Genomic DNA, 12074 nt, shown 5'->3' with positions numbered 1-12074 from the left:
GTGTATTTACTGTCAGACGAGTCTGTATGGAACAGTGTGTACATCGATCCCACTGTACAAAATAAACAAAGCAATACAACAAAAAACAAAGATATGTGTGTGCTGTCATACTCATAGTGAAAAGGTCTGAGAAAGAAAAACACCGAGTTTACTCAAGGCCATCTGAGGACCGGAGTGGATGATGGGGCATCTAGGGGAGGGTGGCCTTGGACTTAACTTTATACATTTCTGGGAAGAATATATAGGAAGGAAGGAGGAGTAAGGAGGGAGTGGGGGGGGGGCATCTCGGTTAGGGGAGATGGCGGTCACTATGCTTGTTGAAACCACCTTTCCCTGTGGCTTCACTGTCCGTTGTCTGGGTTACTGAGCTCCCTCTTCCCACCTCTCTTAGCATCTCACTCCGAGAAGAACGAGAAGAAAGTTGCTAAGTTCACCTCTCCCTTTACAAGCCAGAGCTCCCTGTGAGCTGGGTTGGCAGAGGGCCAAGTGGTCCCAGGTAGGGCAGATTTTCCAGGAAAACTGCACATGTCACACGTTGATTCTGGTGTGGAAAGCACAGTCTCTGTGTTACAGGGCATGGGGGATTCAGGAGAAGAAAAAATTTAAGAATGAAATCAGTATGACAGTTTCAACAAATGGTTTATCTAATGGAAATGGGAACAGGGATCAAAAATCCACTGTGTCATTTTTTTTGGTCAGAAAATAGAAATAAAGTAACATTCAAAAACAAAAAAATTCTGGTACTAGCTTCAAGAGAGAGTCCCTGAACCACACTTCATCAAACTCCTTTGAAAGGGAAGCAGAGCTAACCAGAGTGCAAGGCTGTTTGCCTTCTCACCTGGCATTTCTGTAGGACTCCACCTACAACCCTTTGAAATCCAAAAGCAATTTTTCCTGATCTGAGTGGCAACACCAGTTACTTGAATCTGGGCTCCAGTAAGCCAGGATCACACACAGAAAGAAGGAGTGGAGATGAGGCTCAGAACAAAAGTGGAGTCAGGAGGAGGGAGGCTGCACAATGACGTCCGACAGATGCAATCTACAGACCGTGCGCCAGCACAAGCAGGCAGCTTCAGTGACTTGCAAATAACCCCAACACCAATCCATTACAGGGAGGGAAAAGATCCGTGCAAGAGAGAAACCAAATGGTTAAGTCTGCCCCCAAAATAAAGACAGAAGCATGGGTTGATTTTTACGATGACAGATTTATTACTGTCTTGTTTTTCCTGGGAGAGGTGGATTTGTAATAGCCGGACTCCCTGGCATAGACTGAACCCCTGAAACTTACCAAGGGAGTCAGCACAAGGAAATGAGGGGAAATCTCCAAGACAAGCAGCGTACACTGTCACCCCAGTGCACCTGGCGCTAGAAATCAAGTGATTCACCCCCTAAATTAGAAAAATCTCTAAGCAAATATCAGTTCATTCTGTGTAGGGTTTTTCTAAGGTCCTACACAATCCCATAAGAAGAGAGGGCAGAAAGAGTGAAACAGAGTAATTCAGAGATGGGGGTAAGGCGATACCTCAAGGGGCAGGTAGGAAACTCCTGGGCTTTGTGGGACACAAGAGAGAGAAGAACGGGGGTGGGGGTGTTAAAGCACACTGGTGCACTAGTGTGCGCACGCGCGTGCTCGCGGGCATGTGGAATGGGCTCGGGGGTGGTACTTGGCAGCGAAGGCTTCTTACCATTTCTCTTCCGTGCCTCTTCCTTTGTCACTTTCTGCTGTGCTATTACATTCTGGGGCGAGCGCCTCCCCGAGCTGGGCTTCCCTGATTCGTTGCTGATGACAGAGCCATTCTCACTGGGCGACCTGCTGGAGGTAACCATAGCAACAGGGAGATGGTAAGTTTCAACTAGAGCAGCCTCCTCTCAAGGCTATTTTATTTGCACAGTTTATGTCTGTGGCTTTTCATTCCGGTTTTATCTACAAAGAAGAAATGATCCAGGAAAAGGGGGGGGTGGACAAAGCCAACACTACAGCATGGTTCAAGCAGCCGGCTGTTCTGAAGTGCGTTTACCAGTGCTCAGCTCCACAGAGAAGTTGAGTGAGTGCAGCCCTCTGTTCCCGTCTCTTTTTCATTAACCCCAGTGACTGTGGAAACGGTGGTGACGGCATTTGTAAAACACAGCACTTTGGGTGGTGCTGCAGAGTGTTTGATTCACATGGCATCTTGAAGGCCACGCACAAAACACAGTTCTCTTTGGTTGGTCTCTTTCCAGAATATACCTTGACCCCTAAAGATTAAGTCACTCCACGACTGAATTCTTCACTCTATCTCGCACACACACACACGCAAGCTTATACACACGTGTTCTTTAACTGTGTTGACTGGTACCAATTTGAGCTATTCATGCATTCAGGAAATACTTCATGTGCACCTACTCTGCACCGGGTTTTGTGCCAGCTATAAGGTATATAGAGATATCAAGACGCCACCCATGTTCTCCAAAAGCTCTCTGTCAGGAGCACCAACTGTATGCTAAGGACTGCGCTTTGAAACTGTTCACGCATCCTTATGATAACCCACTGATGTGGTGACTGTCACCCGTGTCAGCAAGTGAGGAACGTGAAGCTCAGGAGGTGAGGTGTTTTGTCCACAGCGGAGCTGGAAGTGGCCAGTCAGCCCTGGAAGCAGGGCTCCCCCTGCAGGTAGGGGCTTTCACCACAGGCCACGGTCCCTCCCCTTCCGTCTCCTGCAAGGCCCTGGGTGAGGCAGGCCTTCACACAGGGCCTTCTCCCCTTCCCTCGGGGCCAGACTTTGGTCTTCTGGAACCTGTGGGAAAATGGGCTCTTGGGAACCCCTGCTGGGGCTCATGCTCCCTCCAATCGGGCCAGCCTGGGGGTGGGCTGAGCATAAAGACCTACTGCCTTCCCCTCTGCGGGAGCCAATCAGCAGGCAGCCATCCAGAGGCTCACCAAACCCCTTGTTCTTCTATTGTCAACTGTCCAAATTCAGAGCCTAATGGCGCCCGGCCCCTACAATGGAAAACTGACTTGGATAAAATGCAGCACTTGACCCGTAAGGAAACAGCTTCTCAAATGGAAGCTGTGTGTGCTTGTGGGTGCTCCTCTTCCTCCTCCTCCTCTCTGTCTTCACCCTCTGGGAATCCAGGATTCTCAGCCCTGTACACTTTCGTGCCCTCTAGCACCCTAAAAACCACAGTGAAGGTGCCCGCTCACAATGGTGGGATGAGGCAGAGTCGGCCTTGAACGTTCCACGGAGCCCTGGAGCCAAGGATCCGCAGACCAGCGTTAAGTCTGGGAGACGCTGTTTACTGTGCCCCTTCTCTGGATCCTCCTCCATCACATTAGCATATCAAAGGCTCTGATCAGTCCTGCCATAGAGAGACTCACCTCATTTTGTTTAATCTAGCACTTCCCAGTGTGTTTGGCCACAATCTCTTTCACCGTAAAACACTAATACAAAAAAATGTAGTAATATGAAGGATGCATGAGGCACGAATTATTTGATCACTGAGTGCTGGGTGTGCAAACAACACATACACAGAGAAGACATACGCCCTTGGATTGTTTTCAGAATCTCACAGTTAATGGCCCACACTCTTCCAACTGGCTTCACTGGGACAAAGAGGCTTTCACTGAGGTCCAGAAGGAAAAGAAAGGGAAAGGCAATTTATTTTACATGCACAAAATAGTTAACGGTTTTTGGAGCATTTGCACACCCTTTCCCTCATTGGATTTTGAAACAATTTTCTGGCTATTCCTCTCACTCCAAGGAAAGGTGTGAATGAGCACATTTCTGGAGGGGCAAAAACCTAATTCTGCTTTATTCTTTGCATCAGCTTATAGACTTATGTTTTACATAGAACTGTCAATTCAGAACTTCTGATCAAAAACAGAGTGTGAGATGTGTGTGTGTGTGTCTGTCCACTCACGACAGTTACAAAAAATGTTTCTGAAAGTGCCACCTGACAGGTTGCAGTTTAAGGCTACTGAACTCAGCAGTCCCCATTCTGAGGATATGGGTGTACAGGAACTCTGGAAGAACGATCTTGGGGGTGAGGAATTAATCAATTACTGAACAATCATGACCAATCACTGCACTGAAGTAACCACTGCCAGTGGCTGTCCCTGTGAGGCTGATTCTCCAGCCTTGCTCACTAATCCCAGTCATGGACCAATAAAATAACATCGCCAAGAATCTACAGAAGGAAAAGGGTTTGCAACATTTGTCTTGTTGTCTTCAAATGGCCGAATCTTCAATTTTCCTTCAGTTTTAAAACGATTTTTAAATATATATCTTAATGACCACCAAAACATTGGTTTCCCCTATTTCTCATTTTCAAGACTTTTTGGACCATCTAACTGACCCATTCTGAGAGGTCACGCATTCTGATCTAGTAGCAGTGACAAAACAGTTGTGACCAGTTGGGGAAGACAGAAATATAGATGCACGATGGGTTTGCTCTTGGATTTGGCATCTTAGAATCTTCCCAAATGATCAGAGACTCCTGTGGTCAGCTGGACTTGAACAGAGGTGAGTGAGGATTCTCCCACAGCTTTTGCACTGATATAGCCAGCCCTTGGTAAAGGGCTTTATTTGCACTTGTTTCACAAGCTAATATTTCTTAATAAACATATGAGGTTAAGTATTTGAATTTGATTAGCAAGAGTACACTCCTTGCTAATTCAAGAAGAAAACCTTGCTCTAAAACAATTTTTTAAAAGAAATCTCTGCACACTTTAAACCACTCAACTTGAATGGGTGGAAAAGTTCCTATTCTTCCTGGCAGTGCAATGCTCTGCTAATATCCTAATTTTACTAATTCTATTTCTTTCTTTTCAGTGTCCTCTAAATAGGTGATAAATAAGTTATTAACATGCCTTTACTGTACTTGGCAAAGATCATAATGGGAATAATTACTATAGATAATACAACTTGCCAGTCAACTCAGTTAAGTCATCCATCGCTTCTTTATACATTTCAACTCTCCATGCTGGGGTAGACTGTTGCAGTTAAGGTCCCAATTTGTTCACACCTCCCTGTAATGAAGCTTAGGGCAGACCCCTCCCATGATGACTCTGGACTTGACTGTGTGTCTTGGTTTGGCCAACAGGACAAAGCAGACATGACACAAGCAGAGAGCTGAGAAGTGCTTGTGCCTTTGGGGCTTGTTTGCTTGCTGGCCATGGAACCCTGTAACCACCCTGTAAGAGAGCCAGGGCCAGCCTGCTGGAGGATGCCAGGAGGCTCTAGTCACCTGGCCACCCCCAGACAAGGCAGTCATCAACAAGCCAGCCCTGTGGACCCACTACCTGACTACAGATGCATGAATGAGCCCAGCTGAGATCAGCCAAGCCTAGCTCAGACTAGAAGAACCACCCAGCTGAGCTCAGCCTAAACTGCTGGCCCATCAAAAATCATGAGCTCAATAAATGGTTGTTGTTTTGAGCTGCTGAGCTTTGTCTGGAGTGGTTTGTTACAGAGCCACAGATGGACTAACCCACGATGCCTCAACATTCTTCCCCACACAAGCTGAAACCCAGCTCTCTGCTTCTCTGCACCTCTTTCTCAGCTACCAAGAGCTCCTGGGAGAAAGCACAGAGTCTTGCTGCTTGACTCCAATATAGAGTTTGTGTATTTGACACAGACAATCCTTCCTTCCTCCTTAAACAACTCCTTTCTCTTGGCTTCTCAGATCCCACTCTTGTTTTGCTCCCCCCTGCCTTTCTTCCTGATGCTTTTCAGTCTCTCTTGTTGATTCATCTTCATCACCTGCATTGCGATGTCCCAGGGTCAGTTCTTGGCTCTCTTCTCTGTCTGTACTCTCCTAGGTGCCCATCTGGTCTCACAGCTTTCAAATAACTAAACATTGACAATGCCTCTCTTTATATTTCTGCTCTGGACCTCTCCTCTGAACTCCAGATGCATATGGTTAACTGAGCTCTCAGCATCTCCACTTGCATGTCCAATGGGCATCTCAAGATTAACATGCCCACATCCAAGCTCTTGATCATCCCCTCCAAACTTCTCCTGTCTTCCCCAGCACAGTACCTGGCAAATTCATCCCTCTCTGTGTCCATACCTTACAATGATCTCTCAGTAAATTTTGTCAGCTCTTCCTTCAAAATATCTCTAGAACTCAATCACTTCTCACACCTCCATGCCCTGGTTCACACCACAGTGTCTCACCTGAACTCCTGCAATAGCCTTCTAGTGGGTCTCTCTGCTTCTTGACAATCTCTTTTCCCCACAGCAGCCAGACAGAGCCTCTAAAACTGCAAGTCACATCCCATCACTGTTCCTCTCAAAACCCTCCAATGACTCCTGATCTTTATTCACAATAAAACTCCGAGTCCTGATGTGGTCCACAAAGCCTGACATGATCAACCTCAGGTAGCCTCTCTGACTCACCTGCTACCGCTTCCTCCCCAGCTCAGATCAGCCTCTTTGGCCCTCTTGCTCCTTTTAAGCAAGTCAAGAAGTTCCCTCCTCGGGGCTTTGCACATACTGCCCCAACTGCTTGGAACATTCTTGCCCTAGATAGCTTCAAGGCTTACATGTCATTTCAATCAGGTCTTTCTCAAGTCACTTCCTCCGAGAGACCTTCCCCAACTTCCTGCTAAAACAGCACCATCTCCCCCTCTCCACCTTTCCATGCTTTGGTTTTCTTCTTCACACTCATCACCACCTGACCTACTACAGATCTAGTTCTCTGTTTGCTTATTGTCTGTCTCTCCCCACCAAACTGTATGTACCACAGGAGAAGAAACTTCGTCTTGTTCACTGTAGTATCCCCAATGCCTGGTAAACAGCACACAATCAATACATCTCTATTAGGTGAAGGGAGGGAAGGAAGCCAGGAGAATGTAGCTTTTCCAGCCTCCACTGCAGTCCCAGGCAAAGGAGAAAGGGGTTGGCAATGGGAGCTGGTTCAGCCAGACAACAGGGCTCGCCATAGAGTTCATTACATCTTTGTGAGGCGATTGCAAAGTCCTTGTAACTAGTCTCGTGGCCTCTAACCTAAACTCTCCCATCTATCGTTCACACTGCCACTGGAGTAGTCTTTCTAAGATACAGGCTGGACATAACTGTCTTCCTGAAGAATTTTCGGTGGCTTCCCATTGCCTAGAGAATAAAGGTCAAACTCCTTAGCCTGGCAGGTAACACCCTCCACAGCTTAATTCATCTTCCAGTTTCATCCTTCACTACATCCCAACCACCATGAACTCTAAACTCCAGGGACACCCACCATTAAGTGAGCACGGCTGTCCCGTATCTCTCGCAGCTCTTCCAGACTACATGGCTTTCTCTCTTCCCACCTACCAACATCCCACTTACCCTTCAAGGCTCGGCTGAAACAGAACCTCCTCCAACACGTGGTCCCTCATCAGAATCCAGTGCTTCCTCCTTCTCTTTCCCTAGCACTTCATTCAGACTCCACTGTGGGTACCTGCCCATCATATTTGGTATTCCAGCAACTCATTTCTCTACCTTCCCATCATGAGATGCTCAGGGTCAGGAATCAATCTCAAAACCTTTTTATCATCCTCCCCAATGCCTGTCAAAGTGTTCTGTTCATAGTAAAAACTCAGTAAATGGTTTTTGAACTAAAATTAGAAGCTCTATAAATTGTCAGATAAAATACAATTATACTGAATCAAAGGCACTGCTTTAAAGACAAACTAAAAAATATGGGTGACATCAGTGTCAAATTTTTATAATAATGTAAGAGTTAAACCTCTACCATTGTAGCTGACCAGCCACATGAAACCTTACAAAGGGTGGCTCATGAGAAGCAGGGATTGTGATTCTTACCTTCTTCCTTCATTTCCTTTTCAAATATTCAAAACAAGCATGAAGGGGAATTTTTAAAAAGAACAGAGGAATTAACTTGAGGGCTTCAGCTGCTCTCCCCACCAATTATTTCTCATGCAGACACAGAGAGGCAGACGCTGGCCCCGTGCCTACCTCTTTCTGGTTTCGATGGACTTGGCCGTCTTGATGGTGCTTCCGTCCTGGGGGGCATCCCTTTCCTGAGAGGCAGGAGCATCTCTAATGGGCAGCGGGAGGACCACCGTTTCCTGAGTCACGGGGATGACCTCCTCGTCGGCCCCTTGCTGGCCCAGGTGCTGCTTGGCATAGTCAAAGCCTTGCACAGGCTGCAAAGAGGAAACAGATTTGCCGTCATGTTTCTGGCAAAGTGTGACGCTCATGGCAGCTTTAAGAGAAGACAGGCGGGAAAGTGCACATGATGGGACCATACTTAGCTTTCCCATGAACAAGAGTTGACTCTCCACCATAATTTCTGTCTCCTCAGGATCAGAATCTGTGTTAATGTCGCCTAGCCTCAGAACCATCTCTGGAGAAGACTTACTCAGAAAAATGAGTAGTGTAAGCAAGACGCAAATCCGTGTGTGAGATCAAATTCTTTCAAGGATTTAGGGCCACTCATTTTAAGTCACTGGATACTGCTAATTAGAAACTCTTAATTGCTACGTTAAGCAGGTCCTGCCTTCTCCTACCTAGGAACATTCTGTCATCCCTTAAATCCTGTGTAATAACAGGTGTGTGACTTTGCCCAGTTGCTTGAACTCTGAACCTCAATTTTCTCACCGGAGGAATGAAGATAATCGTATCTGCTTTCCCTCCACCACCCTCGAGTATTAAAGGGGAATCACAGATCTGAAAACAGAGGGGAAGAAAGGTGCCACCACATGTGAGGCAGCGCAATTATTAATAATAAAATGAAATTTATGGAATCACTCTTTAATCCAGACCTCTCCCTTCAGCAGGCCGGCTCTCCTATAATTTATTACTGTGGAAATTAGCAAGCCTTTTATTGCACAATGTCTGAACCCCCAGTGAATAGGGCAGCTGTGAGCAAAACCCAACAGACATTTATTAGCAGGGTAATAAAAAACCAAGAAGTGTGTTTAAACAATTCCTGTGGGTGTCTCTATTCTGCTTTACACCCCAACACAGCACGACACACAGGCAGGACAGTGGGGTGGTTAAGAGCAACAGCTCCACAAACAGACAGTCTGGGTTCAAATCCTGGCTCTGCCACATATGAGCTGGGTGACCTTGGGTAAGTTACTGAAATTCTCAGCACATCAGTTTCCTCACCTGTAAAATATAATAGTGTGAGCAGGATCAAATGTGTATGTCTGTGACAGCGATATTTAACCACCGTCAAAGGGATGCAGTGTGGATTAGATGAGTAAATTCAAGTTCAGCATTTAGCTAAGGACCTAGCACACAGTACGTGCTCAATTAATACTAGTTAATGTTGTCTGCCTTCCTACGAAATCATAGGCCAGGTGAAAAGGACATCAGTGACTCAACAAAATCTGAAGATGAAACTGGACCTCTATCATCTGGATTCTATCAGAACCTGATATGATCAGAAGCTCTTCCTTTAGTAGCTGATTTAGCTGAGAATTGTAACTGGAAGCCTCTAGCCAGATTTTAATGGTCTAGGGCTGTAGCCCAACCCATCAAATCTTACTACTGTGTCTCAGGAGAGGGTGACGTTTTATTGCTAAATCCTGCAAAACTCCCTCATTTCAAGCAGCCTGTAGTAGAGCCACAGACACTTCCCTCTGTTCCCTGGGAAACCCACCTTGGGAAATGTGGTCACCGCTCCCTCTTCTCCGAGACACTCACACTCTGACCCACGTGGTAACCACTGACATTCTCTGCCAAGAGCTGGGAGTGCATTTCTGAAACAGTGTTTGTTCGCTTCCCTCTCCTCCCCGGGGGCTCCGTGAAACAGAATGCGGCCTTGGGAACGACTTGACGTTCCAATGCGGACTGGCCTGCTTCTCCTGAGACCAACTGATCACCAACTGGATTCAGCTGAAATGTTCCTAGAAGCTGGCCTTTCCTCTCCAGGCCCGCTGTGGTACTGACTGCTGCCTTGGTCTTGTGACTTCCATTCTGCTCCCTTCCAGGCCCACCCTTGACAGGCCTCCACAGCTGCCTCCCTTAAAACCATATCAGGTCATGTCACTCCCTCGTTAAAAATGCTTCATGGCACCCAAACTTTTTGGCAAGACATCCAAGGCCCTTCACCTCTCCTGTTGGTCACTTTTCTGCCATAACCCCAGGCTTCCATTATCCTGTTCAGTTTTGTTCCAACACCAGGTATTGGGCACTGGCTTGTGCTGGGACTGGGCTTGGTGCTGGAGATACAGAGATGACTAAGAACTGGTCCTTCACCCTCCAGGAGCTCACAGCTTCAGCTTCACTTGATATTACTGTTACAATAGTGAATACATAAAGTATGTCATTTCATCCTCAAGGGTAGTTCAAGGAGGTAGGTATTGTTACAATTCTCCATTTTAAAGACGAAGAAACTGAGGTTTGGAGAGGGTCAGCAACTTCCCCAGCCTCACCCAGATGGCTTATGATGGAGCCAGGATTTGAACCCAGTACTATATGACCCAGAGCCAGAACCTCCAACCACTGCTTGATGATTCTTCCCATGGCCTCTCCCTTCCTTCTGCAGCTTGCCATCTTGGTTGGGTATCTCCTACCATTCTTGGCCTGGCTCCTGTTTTGAGACTCCTGGCCTGTCTGGGAGGAATTGGGGGCCTGCCATGGTAGCTAAGATGTCCTCAGTACCTAGTGAGGGGGCCAAGCTGGCTCTCCTCTGTCCCTCTCATTCCCCCTCTCTCTGGATTTGGCCCCTCAGCCTTCACACTGGGCTGGATACTTCATGGCACTGGGTTGATGAAGGGTGAGCAGAAAGAGAGACATTAAAGAATAACAAGCTTCAAAGGTGGCCTTTGTTACTAGTTCATAATAACAATCCATGCACATGTTTAGTACATACAGCCTATAAAACACTGACACCTCCTTTCGTCCTCACAACAACCCCGGGGGGAAAGCAGGGCAAACAGCACAGTCTTTACAGGTAAGAAAACAGAAGTTCAGAGAGGTTCAGTGGCTTGCCGAAGATCACACAGCTAAGTGGTGAAAGACTCAAGACCAGTACCTTACTCTTCAGACTGACAGGATAGTGGTCTTTCAACCATCAACTTGAAAATCACCTGAGACTATTTGCCCATTGGACAGACCACCAGTGACCCCTAATACCATTAACACAACATCAGGAAATATCTATAATTGCTTTAATGTGTTTTATAAAATGATCAACTCAAAATAATCTCCAATAATTGCAAAGGCAGACATGCTATCCAGATCATTTAAGAAGAAAGTATGTGTAATAATAAAAAAATTATATATAATATTTATTCTGTACCAGGCACAACTCAGAGTAATTTACATAACTCACTCAATCCTCACAACAACCAAGTGAATACTGTTACCACTCCCATTTCACAGATGGGAAAATTGAGGCACAAAGAGGTTAAGTATGGGTCATATAGATAGTGTGAGAATGAGGAAACAGCTGAGCATCTTTAGGGGGTGACTAACCCGTCCCGAGCTGAAGGTCATGCCAACCAGTGCAGGCCCCCCAAGCTCCACTCTGCATCTGGATGTGGCCCTGACTAGTTTTTCTTAAGGTTGCCTATTCCTGGGGGCCATGTTCTCTTCAGTTATAAGAAGCAGAAACCTAGGGAAAGGCTGTGAGTCCAGAGACAAAGATTAAGGAAAAGTGAACTAGGAAGGAAGGAGGTGACAAAAGGCATGACGCCTGGTCCTCCTCCTGCATTGATCATTTTCTCAACATTCCACCTACAGAAGCCCAGCTGACAGCAATGGCTACAGGGTTCCATCCGTGGTACCCTGTCTCTGAAGAAGAGTGAGGGGGTGCACAGCCTGGCCTCAGCTCCCGGGACAGCCACACTCACCTCCTCTTAGCATGCTAAGTCTATCAGTGAGTCTCAGCAAGGATCCCCAGCCATGTCCTCTGGTACCGCAGCCTGCATCCTTAAAGACGCAGTGGTGTCCCCGGAGACTAGGAGACCATCCTCCTGGTCCCTGGATTGGTGGCGAAAGCTAACTTTCTCATTCCGACTCGTCACTTGGCATTAAATGAATTCTACTCACACACACACAGGTTGTGAGAAGTGATGCAGACAGCTCTCTCCTCTCACAAACACTGCAGTGTCCCCGGGTTGCAACGGCAGAAGGACTGCG

The 12074-nt window shown here is 46.8% G+C and overlaps 1 protein-coding gene and 1 long non-coding RNA gene across 2 annotated transcripts in view; one reads left to right on the top strand and one right to left on the bottom strand.

Annotated features, from left to right (window-relative positions):
• The window catches only part of KIAA1549L (KIAA1549 like), a 239186-nt gene that overhangs the window by 57679 nt on the left and 169433 nt on the right, over positions 1-12074 (bottom strand). Inside the window, exons 12-13 of the mRNA XM_072969762.1 lie at positions 7935-8125; positions 1686-1813 (exon numbers count right to left, since the gene is read on the bottom strand). Coding sequence (XP_072825863.1) covers positions 1686-1813; positions 7935-8125 — 319 coding nt within the window. The remainder of the gene's footprint in view (positions 1-1685; positions 1814-7934; positions 8126-12074) is intronic.
• On the top strand, positions 4317-5419 carry LOC140699006 (uncharacterized). The gene is made up of 2 exons (XR_012077031.1): positions 4317-4499; positions 5080-5419. It is a non-coding gene; the product is annotated as an uncharacterized lncRNA (long non-coding RNA).

This window comes from Vicugna pacos, chromosome 10 (assembly GCF_048564905.1).
Source record: "Vicugna pacos chromosome 10, VicPac4, whole genome shotgun sequence".
Lineage (NCBI taxonomy): Eukaryota > Metazoa > Chordata > Mammalia > Artiodactyla > Camelidae > Vicugna > Vicugna pacos.
Note: the sequence above shows the minus strand (reverse complement) of the source record. Positions and strands in the feature narration are given on the sequence as shown.